This window comes from Salvelinus fontinalis, chromosome 31 (assembly GCF_029448725.1).
Source record: "Salvelinus fontinalis isolate EN_2023a chromosome 31, ASM2944872v1, whole genome shotgun sequence".
Classification (NCBI taxonomy): domain Eukaryota; kingdom Metazoa; phylum Chordata; class Actinopteri; order Salmoniformes; family Salmonidae; genus Salvelinus; species Salvelinus fontinalis.
The window spans coordinates 49,792,712-49,819,493 of record NC_074695.1 but is presented as its reverse complement, the minus strand read 5'-3'; the positions used below and the strand labels follow the sequence as shown (position 1 = coordinate 49,819,493).

At 41.1% G+C, this 26,782-nt stretch overlaps 1 protein-coding gene across 3 annotated transcripts; it reads left to right on the top strand.

The window, feature by feature from the left end:
* The first annotated feature begins 875 nt into the window (after positions 1-875).
* On the top strand, positions 876-26,782 carry LOC129830466 (ubiquitin carboxyl-terminal hydrolase 11-like). Of its 3 annotated transcripts, none has more exons than XM_055893076.1 (21): positions 876-1,256; positions 2,298-2,407; positions 2,547-2,677; positions 4,650-4,767; positions 4,899-5,044; positions 5,185-5,246; positions 5,457-5,553; positions 7,545-7,718; positions 7,851-8,009; positions 8,134-8,358; positions 8,446-8,532; positions 8,642-8,736; positions 8,851-9,057; positions 19,494-19,588; positions 19,698-20,159; positions 20,325-20,395; positions 20,531-20,643; positions 22,219-22,368; positions 22,555-22,670; positions 22,749-22,837; positions 22,934-26,782. In XM_055893076.1, the coding sequence occupies exons 1-21, from the start codon at positions 1,147-1,149 to the stop codon at positions 23,102-23,104; spliced, it is 2,988 nt and encodes a 995-aa protein (XP_055749051.1). In that variant the 5' UTR covers positions 876-1,146; the 3' UTR covers positions 23,105-26,782. The 3 variants fall into 3 exon arrangements, with proteins under 3 accessions (XP_055749051.1, XP_055749050.1, XP_055749049.1); XM_055893075.1 differs by having other exon boundaries at positions 877-1,256; positions 5,454-5,553; positions 8,449-8,532; XM_055893074.1 differs by having other exon boundaries at positions 877-1,256; positions 5,454-5,553.

Sequence of the window (26,782 nt, the reverse complement as noted above, 5' to 3'; positions counted from 1 at the left end):
AAAAACACGACAGGGCGGAACAAGGACACAGAGCAGCAAACCTCAAACAAGAATCCGACAAGGACTGAAGCGGAAAACAGAGGGAGAAATAGGGACTCTAATCAGAGGGCAAAATAGGGGACAGGTGTGAAAGAGTAAATGAGGTCGTTAGGAGAATGAGAAACAGCTGGGAGCAGGAACGGAACGATAGAGAGAGAGAGCGGAAGAGGGAGAGAGGGAGGAGGAGAGAGAGGGATAGAAAGAGGGAAAGAACCTAATAAGACCAGCAGAGGGAAGCACAGGGACAAGACATGATGATCAAAAGACAAAACATGACAGTTACATAGAATTTATCCTGTGAAACATGTTTTGGAAAGATTCAAACTGTATATTGACTATAAATATGGAATGGAGGAGACCATTTTACATTTGCTTTTTGCCTGTATTTATACTATGTAATGGTTTTGATATAATGATTTATTTCAGAAATTCTGACAAAGATAAAGATGTAGTATATGTAATTAAACTGCTAATAATACTAGGTACATTTCATATTCACAAATGAAAATGGAAATGAAAATGTCTAATTCAAAACCTAACTTTTTTCACTTTATAAATTAATTTAAACAATATGGCACCAGTTTAACTAAAATTAAAAACAAAAAGACAATTAAAACTTGTTGTATTATTAATGAAAATTATTTGTTTGTGTAGGATTCCTGGCAATGTAAATAGTTTGTACGTATGCTTGTTTGCATGTGACTAATCCTCTTTTTTTTGTTGATATTTGTTAATAAAAAAAATTACAACATCTCACTGAGAAAAGCTGGATCTCTTCTAACTATCGCGCTCTCCGCTTCGCTGATTCAAAAAATCCATGACCCGGAAGTACTTAGATATTTTTGCTTGTTATCCAGTATATTTTTACAATTTATCTTAATAAAATCCCTTAACCACAGTGCTAGCCTTATGCCTAACCCTAACCTAAATTAAGACCTAGAAGTTCTAATACATTTTACGATATTGCCAATTGTTACTTTGTGGCTAGAGTAACTAGCTAGTGGAAAGTGCTTTACAGCGATATGGTTACCCTATCACATATTCTATGCGGTAACGTTAGTTGACTTCAGTGGTTTCCTTGCAGAATCCTGATATTTGTGAGTGATCATGGCTGCTACGACTTCAGCCGCGGTTACAGAATCTCCTGGGCTAGAGACTCAACGCAAAGAAATCGAGTCTCTGCTTCAGGAACATGAACTCCGTGCAGGGGATACTTGGTGAGACTCTTGCTGCCCTCTGCTCTGAACTGACACCCACACTGAGTGATTTAGCTACTATAGCTAGCTACCACGACAACAACAAATGACAGCGACGAGTCCTTGACAGTATTTGTCGTTGCGTACATTACATATATCAAAATCAGAATAATATACCATTATCTTTAGATAAGGACAATTTTTATTGGCAAATTCAATGAATAAACATTGGTTGGAGTGTTGTCATTCCGCTTGCCTAGGATCTCAGCGCTGGTGTTTGGCGAATGACGTTTGATTACTGCGTTAGCATTTTAGGGAGAGTATTCTGTGGAAAAGCTTACATTTTGATATTAATATGACGATTGACATCACGTCCCAGTTGGGGAACATCTGGTCAAAGTGTTGGCTTTAGCAAGCAAGATAACATTAACTAACGTTAGCTACACTGACAGCATGCTAGCCCGCCAGAGTTAGCTAGCTACAAGACAGGAATCTTTTCGGTTTAGCTTGACATTTTTGGTATTCAGTTTTTTTTCCTACGTGTGTATTATTTGTGTTATATTATTTTTGACAGAGTGAGCGCCATCTAAGTTAGCTAGCTAACTGCATAGCTAATGTTAGCTCGCTAAACCAAATTAGCTTGCTAGCTGGCTGCTACTTTCGTTTTGACCAGTATAGTTTCGTTTTGTCAGTGTCACACCCAGATTAGGAAATGATATCGTATCTACCATTGTGGTTATAAAGTTCAGGATATCAGTTGAAGTGGGAATGAATGAAATTCCATTTATGAACAGTTTTGTCCTAACAAACTCAATTAAAAAGGAAACTAGACATTTGGCTGTAATTTGCCAAAGCCTAGCTGCCCAAATAAAAGATCCATTGCTGCAATTGTGGTTATGCCATTATAGTATTGTATCAGTAAATACACCAAATACCCCAATCGTAGAAAACGTTACTGATCAAATACTAGCCGAGGGAAATGTGATGTTGGTTAATGTAGGCAAGCAAAATATAAGCCATATAAGCCTCCCCAATGGAGTTGTTCTTAACCAACACATGCAGGTACCTGCTGGAGAGGCGATGGTATGAGCAGTGGAAGGAGTATGTGGTGACAGGAGACCAGAACTCCTCATCTTTCCCTGGACAGATCGACAACACAGAGCTGTTTGAGGGTAAGTGCCACATCACAAAGATATCATGTAACAACAGAAGACCCATTATTCAATGTTTGGTTCATTTACTTCTACCCCACATATGCTGTTGTGTCAACATGAAAAGTGAGCTGTCAAATGATGATTATGATACCCACAGAACTGGATTCCTACCATCTGAAGGAGCGTCTGGTGGAGAATGAGGACTTTGTGTTGATCCCTGCCGAAGCATGGCGCAATCTGCTGGCCTGGTATGGCATGGTAGATGATCAGCCTGCCCTGGAGCGGAAGGTAAAACAGAGTGGTCACAGAGATGCAGATAACTTGCATACCCTGTGGTCATATCACATAGACTGATTGCCTGACAACTAGGGTTAGGAATTGCCATGAACCTTACGATACAATATTAAAACAATACTTAGGTGCAGATATGATATTTATTGCCATTCTCACAGTTCTACAGTACCAGTCAAAAGTTTGGACACACCTACTGAATCAAGCATTTTTCTTTATTTCTACTACATTGTAAAATAATAGTGAAGACATAAACTATGAAATAGCACATATGGAATCATGTAGTAACCCCAAAAAAGTTTTCAACAAATCAAAATATAATTTATATTTGAGATTCTTCAAAGTTGCACACTCTTGGCATTCTCTCAGCCAGCTTCGTGAGGTAGTCACCTGGAATGCATTTCAATTAACAGGTAATAAGAAGAAACTTGCTTGAGCCAAGAAACACGAGCAATGGACAATAGACCGGTGGAAATCTGTGTTTTTGGTCTGATGAGTCCAAATTTTAGATTGTTGGTTCCAACCAACATTTCTTTGTCAGACGCGTAGGTGAACTGATGATCTCCGTATATGTGGTTCCCACTGTGAAGCATGGAGGTGTGGGGTGCTTTGCTGGTGACACTGTCAGGGATTTATTTAGAATTCAATTTATTTAGAATTTAGAATTCACTTAACCAGTATGGCTACCACAGCATTCTGCAGAGATATCCCATCTGGTCTGTGCTTAGTGGCACTATCATTTGTTTTTCAACAGGGCAATGACCCTACACACCTCCAGGCTGTGTAAGGCCTATTTAACCAAGAAGGAGAGTGACGGAGTACTGCATCAGATGACCTGGCCTCCACAATCACCCAACCTCAACCCAATTGAGATGGTTTGGGATGAGTTGGACCGCAGAGTGAAGGAAAAGCAGCCAAGAAGTGCTCAGCATATGTGGGAACGCCTTCAAGATTGTTGGAAAAGCATTCCAGGTGAAGCTGGTTGAGAGAATGCCAAGAGTGCGCAAAGCTGTCATCAAGGCAAAGGGTGGCTACTTTGAAGAACCTCAAATATACAATATAGTTTAATTTGTTGAACACTTTTTTTTGGTTACTACATGATTCCATATGTGTTATTTCCTAGGTTTGATGTCTTCACTATTATTTTACAATGTAGAAAATAGTAAAAATAAAGAAAAACACTTGAATGAGTAGGTGTCCAAACTTTTGACTGGTACTGTATATGTTTTGCGATTCAATACAAAGATTTTTTTGTTATTCCATCGTCAGAACATATTGCTCACCATATGTCTGTTTTGATCAGATTGAAATAAAAGTGATGAAAACATATTGGCTCTCTATTTAAAAAAAATTGAGAACAAGCTATGAAGGAAATAGTTTTGGTGCAGGTACAGCCAACTAGCACAAATATAATGTTGGGAACGTTTTAACACCCCCCCCCCCCCCCCCCCCCCAAAAAAAAAAAATGTATAAAAATTATGCACGTGCATCAATGTGGCAGAAGGCTGTGCGTTGTTATAATTCTGAACGGTCAGATAGCAAGCAACAATGACAAGAAGCTTCCATGTGGGGAATCGTAGGTGGCTTGTTTCAGCTAGTTGTCTTGTTTTCACTTAGTTCATGCTACTACGGCTAAAATTATTTAGCTAGCTAACCAACAACTGTAATGATGTATTTGAGACAAGTGCTGATTGTGAATATGCATTTATGTTGTCAAAAAATCCTTTGGAGTTGCCCCAAAAGTTGGTCACACATCCAATTGTTTTTTAAACAACCTATCATGCACTGACTGTACATTCACATCTGTCTACAAACTACTATGTGAACGTGGACCTGACTAGTGTAGTTGTATGTCCCACAGACCCTCATTCGATGGACAATGTTGTGTCTATGAAAAGACACAACTGCCATTGAAGTGTTTCATTTGTATTTGGCAGTTAATTGAATGTGATTGCTTCGTCTATTTCAGGTGGTGGATCTACCCAGCACAGTCAAGGTTGAGGTCTATCCTGTGGAAATCTTCCTGTGTCTCCATAGCAACATGGAAAATGTTGTGACCGCACAGTTTAGCCGTGCAGATCACATCCGTAAGTAGAAACACATCGAAGAGGTGCAATAGTAGCTATGATGGGTTGGTGTGCAAACTATGCATCTCTCTCTATATATATATATATGTGTGTGTGTGTGTGTGTGCGTTTGTTAATGTTTTCCCCTTCAGATATGATTCAGAAGGTGATGATGAAGCAGTTTGATGTGGTCGAGGGAGCAGAGACCCGGCTGTGGATGAAGAGCTCAGACACCTGCTGTGAGAGGCTGCGGAACGTTCACGTCAATGTCCTCGACTCCAGCCTCAGCTCTGGCATGGTATGTCTGTTCTCTCTCTCTGACCCTTATCCCACCCTACCCCACACCTACCTGCTTGCATCCCTCTGCTGCTTCCTGAGATACAGTGATAGTGTGTTTAAATGGCAGCTGTGTTCTAACATGACCTGTCTGCATTGCAGACGGTGATCATGGAGATGAGGAATGCAGATGGTACCTGGCCCAGCTCCAGACCACAGATCATGTGGGGGTTCCTTCTTTTTTAATTTTTTTTTATCAGTGTGTAGAGAATGTACTATCTACCAAAATTAGTGTTGCTGATGTAGTGTAATGTTTGTGGTAAACGTGATTCCCATATGTGTGACTACAAAGGAGAGAGTACTGTAAATGACCTTTTGTGTTATTGTAGTGTTCGTTAGGTGATTTATATTTCTGCTTCCATGTCTTATAGTAGGAACTCTGTGGAGGAGCAGGAATCATACCGAGGCCAGCCAGGAGTCTGTGGCCTCACCAACCTAGGAAACACATGTTTCATGAACTCTGCCCTGCAGGTACAGTGCTGTGAGAAAGTATTTGCCCCCTTTCTAATTTTCTCTACTTTTGCATATTTTTTATATTGATTGTTATCAGATCTTCAACCAAAACCTAATAATAGATTTTTGTATTATTATTTATTTATTTAACCTTAAGTTAACTAGGCAAGTCAGTTAAGAACAAATTCTTATTTTACAATGACGGCCTACCCCAGCCAAACCCAGACGATGCTGGGCCAATTGTGCGCGCCCTATGGGACTCCCAATCACGGCCGGATGTGATACAGCCTTGATTTGAACCAGGGACTGTAGTGACGCCTCTGCACTGAGACACAGTGCCTTAGAACAGGAGTAAAGGGAACCTGAGTGAACAAGTTACACAACAATTACATACCGTAATTTCCGGACTATAAGCCGCTACTTTTTTCCCACGCTATGAACCTTGCGCTTTATACAATGACGCGGCTAATTTATGGATTTTTCCCGCTTTCACAAATTCATGCCGCCAAAAAACTGAGCACCGTCACATAATGTGAAGTAAATCGAGCGCGCTCAAACTTTCCATCATTCTGATTACGGTAGTCATTTTGTCACCCTCATCATGGCAAAGACACGGAGAAATGCATATGATGCAGCTTTCAATTTGAAGGCGATCGATCTGGCTGTTTGAAAAGTAAATAGAGCTGCTGCACGGGAGCTTGGCCTTAATGACGCGATGATAAGACGTTGGAAACAGCAGCGTGAGAAACTGACTTAGTGGAAAAAGACAACAAAAGCTTTCAGAGGAAAGAAAAGCAGATGGCCCGAACTAGAAAATGAGGCTTGGATGACAAGTGGGGAGAAATCCTTCACTAAAACGGGCCGCATGCGAAGAGCGACTTATGGTCAAGTCTGCCAGTGGGTCCTGACAGCGTGGAGCTGCTGCGTATTGAAGAGGGCAGCATAAGCTCAGCGGGGAATTTGCCTCCGGATGAAAGTGAGGAGAGCACAATGAAAACGATCCAACATCGGATGAAGCAATTCTGAGGCTATTCAACTCCGACACCAAAGGAGATGGCTTCAGTGGTTTCAGTGCACAGGAGGATGATAGTGACCAAGGACTTTCTTGGTAGGCTACTGTTTACTGCTATTTAAAAAAAAAAAATAAAAAAAAATGTTACAAGCCTGTTTCGTTAAAGCCTATTTATTTTTGTTACAAGACGTGTTTCGTTAAAGCCTATTTATTTTTGTTACAAGCCGTGTTTCGTTTAAAGGCTGTGTAAAGTTCATTTATTTCAATGTACCGGTAGGCACCTGCGGCTTATAGACACGTGCGGCTTATTTATGTACAAAATACATTTTTTTTTTTTAATTCAGTGGGTGCGGCTTATATTCAGGTGCGCTTAATAGTCCAGCAATTACGGTACTTCTTTTATTTATTTCATAAACAAAGTTACGCAACACCCAATGCCCCTGTGTGAAAATGTAATTGCCTCCTTACACTCAATAATTGGTTGTACCACCTTTCGCTGCAATGAATCCAATCAAACTCTTCCTGTAGTTGTTTATCAGTCTCTCAGGTCGCTGTGGAGGAATTCTGGCCCACACATCCATGGAGAAAAAATATAAACGCAACATATAAAGTGTTGGTTCTTGAGCTGAAATAATAGATCACAGAAATGTTCCATATGCACAAAAAGCTTATTTCTCTCAGGTTGTGCACAAATTTGTTTATATCGCTATGAGCATATTTACTTTGCGAAAAAAATAATTAATCCACCTGACAGGTGTGGCATATCAAGAAGCTGATGAAACAGCATAATCATTACACAGGAACAACTTGTGCTGGGGACAATAAAAGTCCCCAGCACTCTAAAATGTGCAGTTTTGTCACATAACACAAAGCCACAGATGTCTCAAGTTTTGGGGGGATGTGCAATTGGCATGCTGACTGCAGGAATGTCAGGGATCTGGACTAGTATGGACTATCATTCATGAGTACTGTATGTTTCTCTCCCTGCTTTGTACAGTGTCTCAGTAACACCCCTCCACTGACTGAGTACTTCCTGCGCAGTGCCTATCTGGAGGAGCTCAACTTCACCAACCCTCTGGGCATGAAGGGGGAGATAGCAGAGGCCTACGCTGATGTTATCAAACAGATGTGGTCAGGGAGGCACTACTCTGTCGTTCCCCGGCTCTTCAAGGTAGTTATCCGTGTGAAGTGTGAAACTCAGTCCACATTTTTATAATGGATTAAAGAGACTTGTCAGTCAGTCATGCTTAAGTATTGACCATGCGTACCTTGAGATAACCTCATGTTTTATGTTTATTACCAGACCAAGGTTGGCCACTTTGCCTCTCAGTTTCTTGGCTACCAGCAGCATGACTCCCAGGAGCTGCTCTCCTTCCTGCTGGATGGGCTTCATGAGGATCTCAACCGGGTCAAGAACAAGGAGTACATTGAGCTGAGGGATGCCGATGGTAGGCCTGACCAGGTAACAACCTGTAGTAGAAAGAGAAGAATTGTATGGGGAGAAGAATTGTAAAATACCACCATTGCCAACCTAAGGTACATTTGCATTGCATTTTTCCTCACACTCACCCTTTGACAACTTTCAGGAAGTGGCAGAGGAAGCGTGGCATAACCACCAGCGACGTAACAACTCTGTGATTGTTGACACCTTCCACGGGCTGTTCAAGTCCACCCTGGTTTGCCCCGAGTGCCGCAAAGTGTCGGTCACCTTTGACCCCTTCTGCTACCTCAGCGTGCCCCTGCCTGTTAGCAAGGACCGGGTGATGGAGGTCTTCTTCGTTTCTCTGGACCCTGTGGCCAAACCTGTTCAGGTACAAGATTAATCTTCCTATAGTTGGCCCTACATCATGCTTTTTATAGGTAATCATCTGTATTGATTTATTTGTATTCTTTCCCAGCAGCATCGCTTAGTTGTACCCAAAGCTGGAAAAGTGTTTGACCTGTGCTCCGTTCTCTCGGAAATGACCAACGTCCCCGTCAATCAAGTGAGAGAACTTTTTAAAGCCTCTGTGGTAGAGCATGCTGTGGAAAAGCTATTGTCATTCATCACATGAAATATTGAGGTGATACTGACCTGTGCCTCTCTTATTTCAGATGGTTGTGGCTGATGTGTTCAACCACCGCTTCTATAAGATCTACCATGCTGATGAGTCTCTAAGCTGCATCCTGGACCGGGATGACATATTTGTGTATGTAAAACCAGCTTTTACCTCCACGCCAAAAACATACTTTTTCGGTCTTTTCCTGTTTGCTTGTTAGCACCAGCATCTCTCCTGACCCCTGTCTGTGTGTTGCCCTGGCAGGTATGAGCTGAGCAGTGGCTCTGTGGAGGAGGAGGGGGATGAGGTGGTGCTGGCTCTGTACCTGAGGGAGCGTTCTCACTACAGGGACTCCGGCTCAGGGAGTAGCAGCTGCGGGACGACCCTGTTCGGACACCCACTGCTCATGGCTGTGCCTCGAGTCCAGTGCAGCCGCAACGCCCTCTATCACCTCTTCCTGCAGCGGCTAGCGTGAGTTACTGACACAGGCCAAACATCAGCTAAAATATATATTTTTTTTTATGGAATATAATTGTGATGGCAAGTTGTAAAGATGCTGTACTGTGCCTTGTCTGAGAGAGAGGCCTTTCTCTCACAAGAGGACGGTTCAAATTGCAGGGGACATTCTAGGAATTACTGTTAACGGTTTTTCGCTGCCGCACTAAGTGTAGCTGCTGTACGCTATGGGCACAGATAGAACAAGGAGCTCGTTATAAAAATATGTTTAATGGGTGCATCAAAAGTAAGTCTCCGGTCTAAAAAAATAAATAACGTCATTCATTCGTCCAATTTTTCTATACACTTGATTCTAGTTAGCTAGCTAAGGTAACGTTTGCAAAGCTAGGTAGGTAAATATTATAGCTATTATATTATAGCTAAAAGCTTAGCTTGCTGCAAAAGAACTAGTATTATGTATATAATGTATACACAATCAAATATAATTTCAAAACATTAACAGAACGTAAGGCATTTATAGCTCTAATATAGATAACGTTAGCTAGCTAATTAGAAGCTGATCTCTGCTGGATGCATTTACGTTTAGCTCGTTTGAGTTTGTTGCTGTTAGCTAGCACATGCAAAAGCTGTACTGCAGTATTTGTATTTATTATGGATCCCCATTAGCTGCTACTCTTCCTGGGGGTCCAGCAAAATTAAGGCAGTTTATACAATTTTAAAACATTACAATACATTCACAGATTTCACAACGCACTGTGTGCCCTCAGGCCCCTACTCCACCACTACCACATATCTACAGTACTAAATCCATGTGTTATCGTGTGTGTATGCATGTGTCAGTGCCGATGTTTGTGTTGCTTCACAGTCCCCGTTGTTCCATAAGGTGTTTCTTAATCTGTTTATTAAATTAAAAAAATCTATGGTGTTGAATGATGAGCTGTAGTCAATGAACAGCATTCTTACATAGGTATTCCTCTTGTCCAGATGGGATAGGGCAGTGTGATGGTGATTGCATCGTCTGTGGACCTATTGGAGCGGTACGCAAATTGAAGTGTGTCTAGGGTGACAGGTAAGGTGGAGTGGATATGATCCTTGACTAGTCTCTCAAAGCACTTCATGATGACAGAATTGAGTGCTACGGAGCGATAGTCATTTAGTTCAGTTACCTTTGCTTTCTTGGGTACAGGAACAATGGTGGCCATCTTGAAGCATGTGGGGACAGCAGACTGGGATAGGGAGAGATTAAATATGTCAGTAAACACACCAGACAGCTGGTCTGCACGTGTGCTGAGGGATGTCGTCTGGGCCGGCAGCCTTGCGAGGGTTAACGCGTTTAAATGTCTTCCTCATGTCGGCCACGGAGAAGGAGAGCCCACAGTCCTTTGGCCCTGGCCTCGTCGGTGGCACTGTATTGTCCTCAAAGCTGGTAATGAAGGTGTTTAGTTTGTCTGGAAGCAAGATGTCGGTGTCCGTGACGTGGCTGGTTTTCTTTTTGTAGTCCGTGATTGTCTGTAGACCCTGCCACATACGTCTTATGTCTGAGCCGTTGAATGGTGACTTGTATTCAGGCAGTTTGTGCAATGTCATCTTGAAAACAGTCACTAGGGTGTTGTAATGGATCTTGTCCATCAGTGGTTTGATTCTAGCTCTGAGAGAAATTGATGATCAATTATTTTTGTGGGGGCTGTCTTAGACTTCAGTGCAGATTTTGACATTATTGAACATAGTCTGCTGCTGGAAAAACATAGTGGCAAGAAAGTATGTGAACCCTTTGAACTGACCTGGATTTCTGCATAAATTGGTCATGAAATTTGATCTGATCTTCATCTAAGTCGACAATAGACAAACAGTCTGCTTAAACTAATAATACACAAGTATACATTTTCACGTCTTTATTGAACACACCGTGTAAACATTCACAGTGCAGGGTGGAAAAAGTATGTTAACCCTTGGTTTTAATAACTGGTTGACCCTCCTTTGGCAGCAATAACCTCAACCAAATGTTTTCTATAGTTGCGGATCAGACCTGCACAATGGTCAGGAGGAATTTTGGACTATTCCTCTTTACAAAACTGTTTCAGTTCAGCAATATTCTTGGGATGTCTGGTGTGAACTGCTCTCTTGAGGTCATGCCACAGCATCACAAATCAGGTTGAGATCAAGACTGACTGGGCCACTCCAGAAGGTGTATTTTCTGTTGCGTCACCCAACTTCTGTTGAGCTTCAATTGGCAGACAGACAGCCTAACATTCTCCTGCAAAATGTCTTGATGAACTTGGGAATTTATTTTTCTGTCGTTTATAGCAAGCTGTCCAGGCCCTGAGACAGCAAAGCAGCCCCAAACCATGATGCACCATACTTTACAGTTGGGATGAGGTTTGGATGTTAGTGTGCTGTGCCTTTATTTCTCCACACATAGGGTTGTGTGTTCCTTCCAAACAACTCAACTGTAGTTTCATCTGTCCACAGAATATTTTGCCAGTAGCGCTGTGGAACATCCAGATGCACTTTTGGAAAGTTCAGATGTGCAGCAATGTTTTTTTGGACAGCAGTTGTATCTTACGTGATGTCCTCCAATGATCACCATTTTTGTTTAGTGTTTTACGCATTGTAGACTCGTCAACAGAGATGTTAGCATGTTCCAGAGATTTCTGTAAGTCATTAGCTGACACGCTAGGATTCTTCTTCGGTTCTAATTCTGAGTAAAATACTCAACGGGCATTATGAAAGCTTAACCAAGTTTATTCTGCGCAAAGGGTCAATACAGCTGCATTCACACTAAATGTTTCCATCACCACAAGTATATATACTCCAATTTAGGCGTTCCTCCTTCTCTCCAATCCTTACATATATTATGGTTCGACAGGAATAGGGTAATAAACCATAATTTCTCCCTTAAGGGGATCTGACTTGACCTCGAACCCTCATTTGCCTAACCCAAAGATATAGCAATCCTGTGACTTCCTCCCGTACACCCAACACATTCCAAAGCCATCTGGCTCCTACAGATAACCATTTAACTTCTGATGTAAAAAAACAGTCTCTTTCACCCCTGAGATACTATACTGCTGAGTATAACAATGTTCCAAGTTTAACCCAGAATAGAGAACAGCGCAGAATGCTCAGTCATCTTTGAAGGACGGCCACTCCTAGGGAGAGTAGCAACAGTGCTGAACTTTCCATTTATAGATAATTTGTCTTACCATGGACTGATGAACATCAAGGCTTTTAGAGCTACTTTTGTTAGCCTTTCCAGCTTTATGCAAGTCAACAATTCTTAATTTTAGTTCTTCTGAGATCTCTTTTGTTCGAGGCATGGTTCACATCAGGCAATGCTTCTTGTGAATAGCAAACTCAAATTTTGTGAGTTTTTTTTTATCGGGCAAGGCAGCTCTAACCAACCTTTTCAATCTTGTCTCATTGATTGGACTCCAGGTTAGCTGACTCCTGACTCCAATTAGCTTTTGGAGAAGTCATTAGCCTAGGGGTTCACATACTTTTTCCAATCTACACTGTGAATGTTTAACCTCTCTAGGGTACGTGAGACGGTAGCGTCCCACCTCTTCAACAGCCAGTGAAACTGCAGGCCGTCAAATTCAAATACAGAAATACTCATTATAAAAAATTCTGAAAACAAAACATATTTTACATAGGTTTAAAGATTAACTTCTTGTGAATCCAACCACGGTGTCAGATTTTAAAAATGCTTTACGGCGAAAGCATACCTTGCGATTATTTGAGAACTTAGCCCAGCAGACAAATCATTACAAACAGTAACCAGTAGAAAATTTACACAAGTCAGAAATAGAGATAAAATTAATCCCTTACCTTTGATCTTCATATGGTTGCACTCAGCAGACATTCATTTACTCAATAAATGTTCCTTTTGTTCGATAAAGTCTCTTTATATCCAAAAACCTCAGTTTTGTTCGCGTTTTCTTCAGTAATCCACAGGCTCAAACGCAGTCACAACAGGCAGACAAAAATCCAAATTGTATCCGTAAAGTTCATAGAACCATGTCAATCCATGTTTATATTCAATCCTCAGGTTGTTTTTAGCCTAAATAATCGATAATATTTCAACCGGACAATAACGTTGTCAATATAAAAGGTAAACAAGAAAGACACTCTCTCGGTCGCACATGAAAAGCTCTGTGACACTTTAACTTTTACTGCCTCTGAAACCCGGATCCGGGATCCCCCCCCACCCCCCCACCCCCACACTGATTAGCATCGCTAGCATAGCGTCACATTTAAATAGTAGCATCTAAATATCATTAAATCACAAGTCCAAGACACCTAATGAAAGATACAGATCTTATGAATCAAGTCACCATTTCAGATTTTTAAAATGTTTTACAGGGAAGACAAAATATGTAAATCTATTAGCTAACCATGTTAGCAAAAGACACCCTTTTTCTTTGTCCACCATTTTTTCTCAACACCAGTAGCTATCACCAATTCGGCTAAACTAAGATATTGATAGCCACTAACCAAGAAAAAAGCTCATCAGATGACAGTCTGATAACATATTTATGGTATAGGATAGGTTTTGTTAGAAAAATGTGCATATTTCAGGTATAAATCATAGTTTGCCATTGCAGCCAGCATCACAAATCTCACCAAAGCTCCTAGAATTACTACAGACAGCAACGTGTATTACCAATTTACTCATCATAAAACATTTCTTAAAAATACACAGCACATAGCAATGGAAAGACACAGATCTTGTGAATTCAGACAACATTTCAGATTTTCTAAGTGTTTTACGGCGAAAACACAATGAATCGTTATATTAGCATACCACATATGCAAACGTTACCAGAGCATTGATTCTAGCCAAAGAGAGCGATAACTCAACATCGCCAAAATATATTAATTTTTTCACTAACCTTCTCAGAATTCTTCAGAAGACACTCCTGTAACATCATATTACACAATCCATATAGAGTTTGATCGAAAATGTGCATATTTAGCGGCACAAATTGTGCTTACACAATGGAAATAGTGTTCAACTACTCAAGCAATCTGGCCGGCGCCATTTTGAAAATACAAATATTTTTATCAAAAACTATTCATAAACCTGACTAAAAAAATACAGGTTGGACATGAAATGAAAGATGTATTAGTTATTAATGCAACCGCAGAGTTAGATTTTTAAAATTAACGTTACTAGACATACAGTGTGCGTTACAGCCAGACTAGTGACGTAATAACGGCGTCACTAATCCCTATTATTGAGTTTACATTTTTCCACATAAAAACGGAATAACATCATAAATAGCTCTTACTTTTCGACGAGCTTCCATCAGAATCTTGCCATGGTGGTTCTTTGTCCAAAAGAATCGGTGCTTAGTTGTAAAACGTTGCATTCAACTTCTGATACAGCAGCTAACACTAGCTAGCCATAGCTATTTTGCCATAACGTGTCCAAATCCTCAAGGCGCAATACTGAGGAAATTCCGAAAAATAGCAATATACTCGCATAATCTGATATAACTTGGTTTAAAATAGCTTCGTTATGATGCTTCTAACACCTATGTCTAATTAAATTACAGATGGATACATCTAACGTTTAAAATTGAGCGTTTGAAAATGGCATCCTGAGGTCCCTCTCTGCGCAATGCTCAGCGTGGAAAGGAAGGCTCCTCTCGCTCCTTGGCCTTTTATAACCTCTGAGAGCCACGCAGCAAGCCCATTCCACTTCTCATTGGTTACTGACATCCAGGGGAAGGCGGGTGCAGTTCATGTCGTTCCATAGGATATACAGAGACTTTCAAAACTGATCTGAAATCAGAGCTTCGCTCTCAGACCATCGCAGTACCTGTCATGGATTTCGCTGTAGAAAGAGTTCTGGGTCACCCACAGACAAAATTCCAACGTCTATAGAAACTAGAAAGTGTTTTCTATCCAATAGAATTAATAAAATGCATATTGTACGATCAAGAATTGAGCACGAGGCAGTTTAATTTGGTGACACTCAGAAATAAAAAATGCTAATTGCGCCACCTATTGGCAAAAGGTTAAGGTCCACTCGTTCAGACTGCTCTTACTCCATTTTTCAGAATACAAGCCTGAAACAATTTCTGAAGACTGTTGACATCTAGTGGAAGGCATAGGAACTGCAATTTGAGTCCTAAGTCAATGGCATTGAATAGAAAACTACAAAACCAAAAGAAATCCTACTTCCTGAATGGATTTTTCTCAGGTTTTCGCCTGCCAAATCAGTTCTGTTATACTCACAGACACTATTTTAACAGTTTTGGAAACTTTAGAGTGTTTTCTATGCAAATCTACCAGTTATATGCATATCATATCTTCTGGGCCCAAGTAGCAGGACGTTTAATTTGGGCATGCTTTTCATCCAAAATTCCGAATGCTGCCCCCTACCCTAGAGAAGTTAAATGATGTATTCAAAATAGACAAAAAAACAACTTGTGTCATTAGTTTAAGCACACTGTGTTTGTCTATTGTTGTGACTTAGATGATCAGATCAAATGTTATGACTAATTTATGCAGAAATCCAGGTAATTCCAAAGGGTTCACATACTTTTTCTTGCCACTGTATGTGTTATGGCTTTACACCCCCTGCTATAATGTGGATAAAGAGTTACTTGTCTAACAGAACACAAAGGGTTTTCTTTAATGGAAGCCTCTCAAACATAATCCAGGTAGAATCAGGAATTCCCCAGGGTAGCTGTTTAGGCCCTTCGAAAAAAGCTATCTTTACTAATGACATGCCACTGACTTTGAGTAAAGCCAGAGTGTCTATGTATGCGGATGACTCAACACTATACACGTCAGCTAGTACAGCGACTGAAATGACTGCAACACTCAACAAAGAGTTGCAGTTAGTTTCAGAGTGGGTGGCAAGGAATAAATGATCCCTAAATATTTCAAAAACTAAAAGCATTGTATTTGGGACAGATCATTCACTAAACGCTAAACCTCAACTAAATATTGTAAGAAATAATGTGGAATAATGTGGAAATTGAGGTCAGGTGTCACAAAAAGGACTTAGAAAAATTGCAATTGGCTCAGAACAGGGCAGCATGGCTGGCCCTTTGATGTACACAGACAGCTAATACGACCCTGGGTCGTTACAATAATTTGCATGTGGCTCAAAGTGGAGGAGAGATTGACTTCACAACTTGTATTTATGAGAGGTATTGACATGTTAAATGCTCCGAGCTGTCTGTCTGAACTACTGGCACTCAGCTCGGACACCCATGCATACCCCACAAGACATGCCACAAGAGGTCTCTTCACAGTCCCCAAGTCCAGAACAGACTATGGGAGGCTCACAGTACTACATAGAGCATGGATGCAAACTAGTCACCTTTCTGCGAAATTTGCCGTTTTGAATCCAAAATAGGTGACCTATGTGATTTGTGTAGATCCGATGAGAAAAATTTGGGTGGGGGGGTTGGATGACTACTGGCTGTATGCAAATGAGTGATGCGCGCTTGGAGCAATACTGGCTGTATCCAAGGTTCAGCCAATTGTTCACATAACAGAATGCAGCACGCGAATGGAGAAGAGACAACCAATTCGCTAGTTACTGCCAGTGTTGCCAACTTAGTGACTTTGTCGCTATATTTAGCGAGTATTCAGACCCCTCTAGCGAACACATTTTCAAAAAAGCGACTAGCAACAAATCTAGCGACTTTTTCTGGTGTTATTGGAGACTTTGAGACTCTGACGTGAAAGCACGTATCGTTCTTACTCTTCTCAACGAGCAGCGGGTGCTGCCGTGGGCCCCACCGCCGTCCCAAAGCACTTTCAGGTGGCCCTGTCCTCACGCAGCAGTCCCTTCCAGCTGCAGTCAGAGCAGGAGATGTTCACCCTTCCGCGTCCAGACTGCAAATGAATTGCGCATTGGGGAAGCCGCCGCTGGCTGATCCCGCCCTGGCTTACATTTAAAAAAAACTATTAACCTGAATTAGGGCCAGACTAGTTACCATCATTTTCTCGCATTGCCATTGACAGTTTTTTCTATTGTCTGTTTTTGGTCCATTTAGATTGTTAATGTAAATTGTATACAAAAAAATGTAAAAATGTTTTACTGTGACTTGTTGTAGGCTCCTAAGTAAACCATTAGGTTAAAAACCAAACCAAATTAAGAAAACTAAAGTAAAAAAATTAAACTAAGTAACTCCGCCAGAGTGTCTCTTTTGGGTCACTTTCGCCGGTCCCAAGCCCGGATAAAGGAGGAGGGTTGGAATTGTGACATAAAAAAAACAAGAATCGACAGAAGAAAGTTAATCTGTAGTTCTAAACATATTTAGGGTGTTTTTTACTCACTTTTTGTCTCTCCCACGACACTATTCCTCTCTCCTACAGCGTCCATCACAATTACATGCACATAGCCAATTATGCAAATTAGGTGACGTCATTTAGCGACATTTAGGACAGCCAATAGCTACTTTCCTTACTGAGGAGTTGGCAACACTGGTTACTGCATCACGGCATGCTCTGGAAAGACAGCGGTAGAGGGGAAAGACAGTTTGTCAGTTAATTTACAGGACTCCCACTTCCACAATAAATTTTCCTTTTGTTCGATTACGTCCATATTTTTGTCCAAATACCTCTGTTTTGTTCACGCGTTTAGTTCACTATTCCAAAGGCACAATGCGCGAGCGCAAAATCCAGACAAAGTCAGAAGAGTTCCATTACGGTTTGTAGAAACATGTCAAACGATGTTTACAATCAATCCTTAGGGTCTTTTTATAATAAATCTTTAATAATATTCCAACCGGACAATAGCGTATTCATTACAGAGGAAAAAGAAGGAACGGCGCGCCCGTGTGACCGCGCAGTAAACAACTCATTGGCCACAGCTTAGTCCACTTGTTGAAACATCTTTTATTCGACCCCCTTCCACAATAGAAGCCTCAAACAACTTTCTAAAGATTGTTGACATCTGCTGGAAGCCTTGGGAAGTGCAATCTGGCCCCATAGACACAGCATATTGGATAGGCAATCACTTAAATGAAACTACAAACCTCAGATTTCCCACTTCCTGGTTGGATTTGTCTCAGGTTTTCGCCTGCCATATAAGTTCTGTTTTACTCACAGACATTATTTTAACAGTTTTGGAAACTTTTGAGTGTTTTCTATCCAAATCTACTACTTATATGCATATCATAGCTTCTGGGCCTGGGTAACAAGCAGTTTACTCTGGGCACCTTATTCATCCAAGCTACTCAATACTGCCCCACTTTCCCAAAGAAGTTAAACAAGTGTAGCTGGAGCTGGGCCTGGCTTTAGCTGGATGCCACTATAGAGGTGAAAGGAACCCCACACACTATCCCTTATTCTCACTTTTTCAATACAGTGGATAAAAAGGGGTATGCCAGGTGTACTCTCTGCCTGAAAGAGATCAATTATGCCAACAAAGGGTATCATGCTCTGCTGACACATTGTAGAACAGATCTATGTCCACAGGCAGAAAGTGTACAATGTAATAATGTGCAGTGTCGCCCAAAGATATTGCTTTTGTTGTGTTGAACTTGATAGTAACACTTGTTTGAGGGGGGATTATTACATGTTATTACTCAGTGAATGTTATTTTTGCACACAGGTAGCCTTGTGCACTTGCTCAATGTCTATAGTGGCAACTATAATAGAGTGAAAATAGAATGCATGTTTGTTTTGTTCTATATCTACTTTAAGATGTTTTTTTCCCAAGTGCAATATTTAGATGTGTGTGTGGTCACAAGCATTGTATTATAAAGGCTGTCATGGCTAACTGCAATATTAGTGTATTGTTTTTTCTCAAGACTTGAGTGTCATTTGCAGTAAAGTCTATGCAACAAATAACATTGGATTGCTTTCTTTACATTTTATTGCTGTGAGTTAAGTTCACATTAACCACTTTTTATTTTACACACAGAGACTGATCATGTAGATCATATTCTTTGTTTAATTAGTTAAAACCTGCATTTCTCCCTAGCATGGATTTTGTTTGCATGTTTCAGTCACCTTTTTAGGCCCTCATCAGTTTGCATCCCTGATAGAGCCATGACTACATGGAACTCCATTCCACTTCAAGCAACTGATGCAAGCAATAAAATTAGATTTAATAAAAAAAATTAAAAAATGAAAACACTTTATGGAACAGCGGGGACTGTGAAGCAACACAAACATAGGCACAGACACATGCATACACACAGACACAATAACATATGTACTATACATACACATGGATTTAGTACTGTAGATATGTGGTAGTAGTGGAGTAGGGGACTGCGTGTGTTGTGAAATCTGTGAATGTAATGTTTTTAAAAAAGTATAAACTGCCTTGGCAGCAGCTAATGGGGATCTAGAATAAATACAATACCAATACAACACGCCTTAGACCAGAGATATGATTTCCCAGATTTTCCCCAAAGCAGATGTCCTGCCCCAAAAATGAGAGAAAGGCCTATTGTGTGGTCATGTTTTCACAGACGGTATGTCCGACCACCAGATCCCTCAGAGGAGGATGAGGAGGATGAAGATGACGAGGAACTTTACAAGATCCAGACCAATGGTGTCAGCGATGGTAATCTGATCTCATTAAGCAAATTGTTGATACACTGGGCAGAATTGGTTTATACAAACTACGAGTTTTACTTATTGTATCCACTTTAGAATGTTGTCTGTCTCCACAGTTGACAGTGAGGATAATGGTATGAGGCCAGGACACTTTAAGAGAGATGACCGTTGTGATGGTGGCCAATGGGATGGCCAAGCGGACGGCCCTGCTGTGACCCAAACTCAGCCAGAGCAGGCACAAACCCAGGAGTCTGGAAAACAGGCTCAGGCTGAGGGGGCCAGTAGTGAAGTCAGGGCAGGGTGCAGCACAGAGGACAGTGCCTCGGCATCCTGCAGTGCTGGAGCCAGTGCTGGAGTTCCAACAAACAGCCAGCAGGGTGCAGGCCTTCAGCAGCAGCAGCCATGTGAGACTGAGGAGGAGAAGGGTGAGTGCCCCCCGCAGACCAACGAGAGGCAGGCCAAGAGGAAGGGCTACCAGGCCAGACGCAGAAAGCTGCTCTTCTCCATCCACGCTGTCAACTCCAATGGCACTACGGAGAGAGGCATGGGAGAGGACGGCAGTGCCTTCTCTTTTAGCTGTGAGTCTGACTACACATCACATTCACACTGCCAACTGCTTTGTCACTGTTGTAGCTAGGCTTATATGCTCTTCATATGTTTTAGAGACAATATATGTTTGTGACACAGATGGTTAGCATCCACATGTGAGTATTTAATTTAATATTACTGTGTCCTTTTCACAGCTCAACCATATGTGGCCATTGACTGGGATCCCGACATGAAGAAGAAATGCTACAATGAGAATGAGGCAGAGGTATGTGTGAATCACACTTTACATTAATAAAGTTTATGTAAAGTATTTAAGTTTGAAAGTGTGTTTGGGCCAGCAGTGTGAACATAGCCTGGTTGCTGGTCGTTTAGCAAACTCCTGACATCTTTCCATCCACAGAAGTATGTAAAACACCAAAGCATGGAGGTCCCTCATCAGCAGACCACAGTGCAGCTGCAGGAGTGCATAGAGCTCTTCACCACTGTGGAAGTCCTGGAGGAAGAAAACCCCTGGTACTGCTGTCCCACACCTGGCATTTCATTATATGTCTCTAACAAGAATTATGCTGAGTATGGTTAATGGTCCAATGCAGCCGTTTTTAATCTCAATATCAAATCCTTTCTGGGTAACAATTAAGTACCTAACTGTGATTGTTTATTTTTGACCCTTTGAATTGAAAACAAAAATTGGTTCTTAGCAAAGAGCAATTTCTCAAGTAAGAATTTAGCTAGGACTCTCTGGGAGTGTTCTGAGAAGGGAGGGGAAAACTGAAAACTTGCTATTATTGTCAGAGGTTTGGAACTCTTATTGGTCTATTAACTATACTAAATATAAATGCAACAATTTCAAAGATTTTATTGAGTTACATTTCAAATAAGGAAATCAGTCAGTTGAATTAAAGTCATTAGGCCCTAATCTATGGATTTCACATGACTGGGAATACAGATATGCATCTGGTCACAGATACAGTTGAAGTCAGAAGTTTACATACACCTTAGCCAAATACATTTCAACTCAATTTGTTACAATTCCTGACATTTAATCCTAGTAAAAATTCCCTGTCTTAGGTCAGTTAGGCTCACCACTTTATTTTATGAATGTGAAATGTCAGAATAATAGTAGAGAGAATGATTTAATTCAGCTTTTATTTTTTCATCACATTCCCAGTGGGTCAGAAGTTTACATACACTCAATTAGTATTTGGTAGCATTGCCTTTAAATTGTTTAACTTGGGTCAAACGTTTGCCTGCCGACAGTACATGGCACCTCTGAACAGTGTCGGCAGTTAATCTCATTTGTGTTCACACAGCAAAGATCTCAGAAGTCATCAGACTCTCAGCCATGTTTAAAATACTCCAAACCAGAAGGTGGCAGTAGTGTTGTTTGGCAATGCAAATAGTATTTTTTGTTTTGTTTGAAAGTCCTTGTTGACACTAGCCAGATGGCCACAGCTAGATAACTACCTAGCAAGATGATGAAGACACAATTTATTTCACTCTCTGTAATTCCATACTGCCAATGCCTGTCCATAGTCAGATTTTGAGCTTGCTAGCATATTCACTAGCTAGCACAACATAGGACACTGCACTTAGCTAGCTAGCTAACTCATGGGAACTAGGTAATCCATTGTGATTTAATAAAATGTCAATACTAGCTACAGTGGTTAGCTAGCTTTGGGGAAGTATATAGTGTTGTGTGCATTTGTGTCTGTGCACTTAGCTAGCTACCATCCCATAGCCTACATTGCATATGAAGTGTGACTGGCTCATCCGTGGATGTACGGAAAAATGCCCTCTTAAAAAATATATATTGTTTTCCTTTCTAACGTGGGTTTTTGCTCTCTGATTGGCTCAAAGTCATGTTGTTCGCCACTGACAAGCGTTGCGATGCTGCTGAGAATCAATAGGTTGGTTGCTACCAGGTCAGCACGCAGCAGGTACTGCTTTTGTTCTGGCAAGAGAAGGAACGGCGTCCCACTGATAAGTACCTATCGGCAGTGAGATCTCTGTGTGTTTCATGCGTTATGTTAAGTAGCTGTGATTTGTGTGCTATTGTCTTTTGTGTTGTGTTGCGTATGTTTGCTGCAGGTACTGCCCAATATGTAAGAAACACCAACTGGCCACTAAGAAACTAGACCTGTGGTCACTGCCTGAGGTTCTCATCATCCACCTGAAACGCTTCTCCTACACCAAGTACTCCAGGGAGAAGTTGGATATCATCGTTGACTTTCCTCTCAGGTTGGTTATATCATGTCTGTCTATTTTACTGTAATTTAAAACATTCTGAACATATTTACATTTTTAAGTGGGAAGGATGTCAGTGTGACTATTACTCTTCCAGACCTCCACTCAATCCACGACAGAGTTATTAGTGCACTTTTTCACAGGTGCTATCTTCATCCAACCGGTTTCTCTTTATTGCAGACACCTCGACTTCTCGGGTTTTCTGCTGAGGAAGACCGGTACAAACGGAGAGCCACCCAGCCGATATGATCTGATAGCAGTTTCCAACCACTACGGCGGACTCCGAGATGGACATTGTGAGATTTTGATTTTGTATGTCATACTTTGTCATATGTCTTCATTTTGTTCAACACATTTTTCTGCTCTCTCGACAGACACCAGCTATGCCCGGAACAAAGACAATGGACAATGGTATTACTTCGATGACAACAAGGTGACGTATGCAAGGGAGGAACAAATTGTGGTAAGTTTAGCTACTGAAAAGTTTAGAATTCCTTCTTTAAAAAATGTTTCTTGCAATGTCGTCATGATCTCCCCTCCCTTGCCTCTACCCTTCCAGACTAATGCTGCCTACCTCCTGTTCTACCACCGACAAGACAAGATTCGTCAGCCCACCTTACCCCCCCCCTCGGACAGCTCCTCCTCTCCCGCCCAGCCTGCTAATGTCACTTCCCACAAACATGATGGGATGGAGAGAGCCACTTCCTGTGTCAACATGGAAACAGACTGAAACAGATTTTTTTTTTTTTGTAATCTTTTTTTTCTCTGAGTTGATGGGGCTTTGATTTTATATTGTTATTTATTTTCTATTCCAAAAAACTTGAACCTTCTGCCTCTCCTCTGCATTGAACAAGGTGTGAGAAGCGGAGGCTAGATTCTCAGGCTGGTGCAGAAGCGTGAGGAATGTAATTTATGTTTCTTCTACATTTTCTTTACATTGGTCTCCCCAAATTTACTAGATCATTAATAGAAGAATGTTGAATGATTTCTGGTATTGCTTAATCACAGACTAAGGTATGTAGTGTCTGTCTATGCTGATGCCAACTGGACCCCTTCGTGATTGGACATAAGCAATTATAATTTAGTTTGTTCAATCGAGACCTATGAATTGTGAATATCTCTGCACCGCTATTAATCTCTGCTATGATGCATTGCTACCTCAAACTTTGATTACTGATGTTGAGCTCAATTTGAGGAAGATTTCCTTGAGGCTCTTTGAATAGAATTGAATAAATTTTGCTCTAGAAGGTAAATCACAACATTTGAGGTTAACGACACGGATAACTAATTCAGTTTACTCCTGATTTAAAAATGAGATTACATTCCCCTGTTACTCAATGTTCTTTATATCAGGGACTGCATTAACAGAAAGACAAACATTGCAATGTGATTTATATACACTACATGGCCAAAAGTATGCTCGTCAAACAACGTATTCCAAAATCATGGACATTAATATGATTTTGGAGCCCCTTTGCTGTTATAACTGCATCCACTCTTCTGGGAAGGCTTTCCCCTAGATGTTGGAGCATTGCTGTGGGGACTTGTTTCCATTAAGCCACAAGAACATTAGTGAGGACGGGCACTGATGTTATGCGATTAGGCCTGGCTCGCAGTCGGCATTGCAAGTCATCAAAGGTATTTGACGGGTTGAGGTCAGGGCTCTGTGCAGGCCAGTCGAGTTCTTTCACACTGATCTCAACCAACCATTTCTGTATGGACCTTGCTTTATGCACGGGGACATTATCATGCTGAAACAGGAAAGGGCCTTCCCCAAACTGTTGTCACAAAGTTGGAAGCACAGAATCGTCTAGGATGTCGCTGTAGCATTAAGATTTCCCTTCACTGGAACTAAGGGGCCTAGCCCGAACGATGAAAAACAGTCCCAGACCATTATTCCTCCTCCACCAAACTTTACAGTTGGCACTATGCATTTGGCCAGGTAGCGTTCTCCTGACATCCGCCAAACCCAGATTTGTCCGTCGGACTGCCAGATGGTGAAGCGTGATTCTTTACTCCAGAGAACGTGTTTCCACTAGCCCAGAGTCGTCTACTCCAGCCGATGCTTGGCATTGCGCATGGTGATCTAAGGCTTGTGTGCGGCTGCTTGGCCATGGAAACCCATTTCATTAAGCTCCCGACGAACAGTTCTTGTACTGAGGTTGCTTCCAGAGGTAGTTTGGAACTCAGGAGTGAGTGTTGCAACCGAGGACAGACCATTTTTACGCTCTACGCGCTTCAACACTTGATGGTCCCGTTCTGTGAGCTTGTGTGGCCTACCACTTCACGGCTGATCTGTTTTTGCTCCTAGACAATTTCCACTTCACAATAACAGCACTTACAGCTGACCGGGGCAGCTCTAGCAGGGCAGAAATTTGACAAACTGACTGGTTGAAAAGGTGGCATCCGATGACGGTGACACATTGAAAGTCGCAGACCTTTTCAGTACAGGCCATTCTACTGCCAATATTTACCTATGGAGATTGCATGGTTGTGCTCGATTTTATACAACTGTCAGCAGCGGGTGTGGCTGAAATAGCTGAATCTACTAATTTGAAGGCGTGTCCACACACTTTTGGCCATGTAGTGTAGAACAAAGGTAAACAAAGGACCATAGTATTCAAAAGCAACACTTTGAATACAGTTGCAGGTGCCATGGAATAGCTTTGTATATTTTCTCTTGTGATCCATATTTTTTATTATCAGAGCAGGTATTTGTTTTTACTTCACTTACAAATACACATTGGGCATCTCAGCACTTCTGCAGATCTTCCATTTCTGGTTAGGATTATCTTTCCACTATCAAGAATGATTTTGATCACCTCTGGTGCAGGACATTAACAGATGCATATTCTTGGGATTTAAAAGGAATTTGTACTCGTATCTTAGTAAAAGCATATAGCTACACATTACAATTTAGATATCACTGTTTTATTTTAGTCTGCGCAATTTCTTAATAAGGAATAATGAGGAATACAGCAAAGTGCTTTCTGGATAGAGCTCTTAAATAATTTTTTAAAGCCCATCTGTACAGTATTTTTGTATTGTAATAAATATATTCTTTGATCATCTGGATCAGATGCAGGGGATTGGCGACTTATTTACTTTACTTGATAATAGATGGAATATTTTATTGTATAATCTTTTGCAATGAATAACATATGATTCTGATAACAATAGGCATGAGGTAGATTTTACACTTTTACATGACAGCCTGGCTTTCCTGATATCTTTTTAACAAATGATCAGGATTCATAAACCCTTGATCTAAGGTGGCTGTGAGAGCTGGTTAACTCAAGCCCTTCTCTAGAGATGTACTGTAGTTTAGATTGGGCTGTGGCCATACTCTGATTCCCAAGGCCTGCTTCGTTTGGGTTCTTTATTTCCCTGAGATAGTAATATACAGTATATAGAAACAGGAACTGGAGAACATAATACTGCCAATGTAACGGATGTGAAATGGCTAGCTAGTTAGCGGGTACGCGCTAGTAGCGTTTCAATCAGTTACGTCACTTGCTCTGAAACCTAGATGTAGTGTTGCCCCTTGCTCTGCAAGGGCCGCGGCTTTTGTGGAGCGATGGGTAACGACGCTTCGTGGGTGACTGTTGTTGATGTGTGCAGAAGGTGCCTGGTTCGCGCCCGTGTCGGGGCGAGGGGACGGTTTAAAGTTATACTGTTACACCAAGAAACCTGTGAAAGGACAATCTTCAAATTTTTGTCACATTGCTACAGTATGTTTAAGCACAATTTTGTATAGAAAACACCTTTTGGCTTCTACTGTAAACAGTGAGCGAACATGCATGAGGTTAATACCAACCTGACTACACAATTATCTTGCTCACCAACACCTGTTTGATCTGAAATTGCTGTTCACAACTTAGCAGCCATTTTGTACAAGGGAGTGACCGGAATGTTGTATTTTAGTGTTAACACATGATTGGTGATGCTCCTGTAAATGTCTGGGCTTTTAGTAGGAACAGAGGAAGAACTCCAAGGTGGTTTTGTGCTTCTTCTGAACTATCTGGAATAGATGACAGGTTGCCATACCAAACATAATAATTGGTCCTCCCAAACTACTTATAACATCCAGTATGATACACAGGCAGCCTAACTCTGATATTTTTCCACTAATTGGTCTTTTGCCAATAATTGGGCAAAATATGAGAATTGAGCTGCCTGTCTAAACTCAGCCTAACATCCACATTTAGGATGTTATAGTGCACTGAATATTGTACCAACTTTATTATATGAGGAACTTTATATAAGGTAAAGTTTTAATATTTATACCTCAATGAAAATTGGCATTGCACACTTGCAATGCCAATGCCTTTCAGTTCAATGTGGCGTTGACTTAATGCAGTAAAATTGCTGCTTTCCAATGAGTATGTGAAATAAAATAAATCTATGA

Coding starts and splice junctions, on each gene's coding strand:
- LOC129830466 (XM_055893074.1), top strand. CDS start 1,147: ATGGCTGCTACGACTTCAGCCGCGGTTACAGAATCTCCTGGGCTAGAG. Junction 8,359..8,445: donor CTGTGGCCAAACCTGTTCAG/GTACAAGATTAA, acceptor ATTCTTTCCCAG/CAGCATCGCTTAGTTGTACC. Junction 9,058..19,493: donor CTCTTCCTGCAGCGGCTAGC/GTGAGTTACTGA, acceptor ATGTTTTCACAG/ACGGTATGTCCGACCACCAG.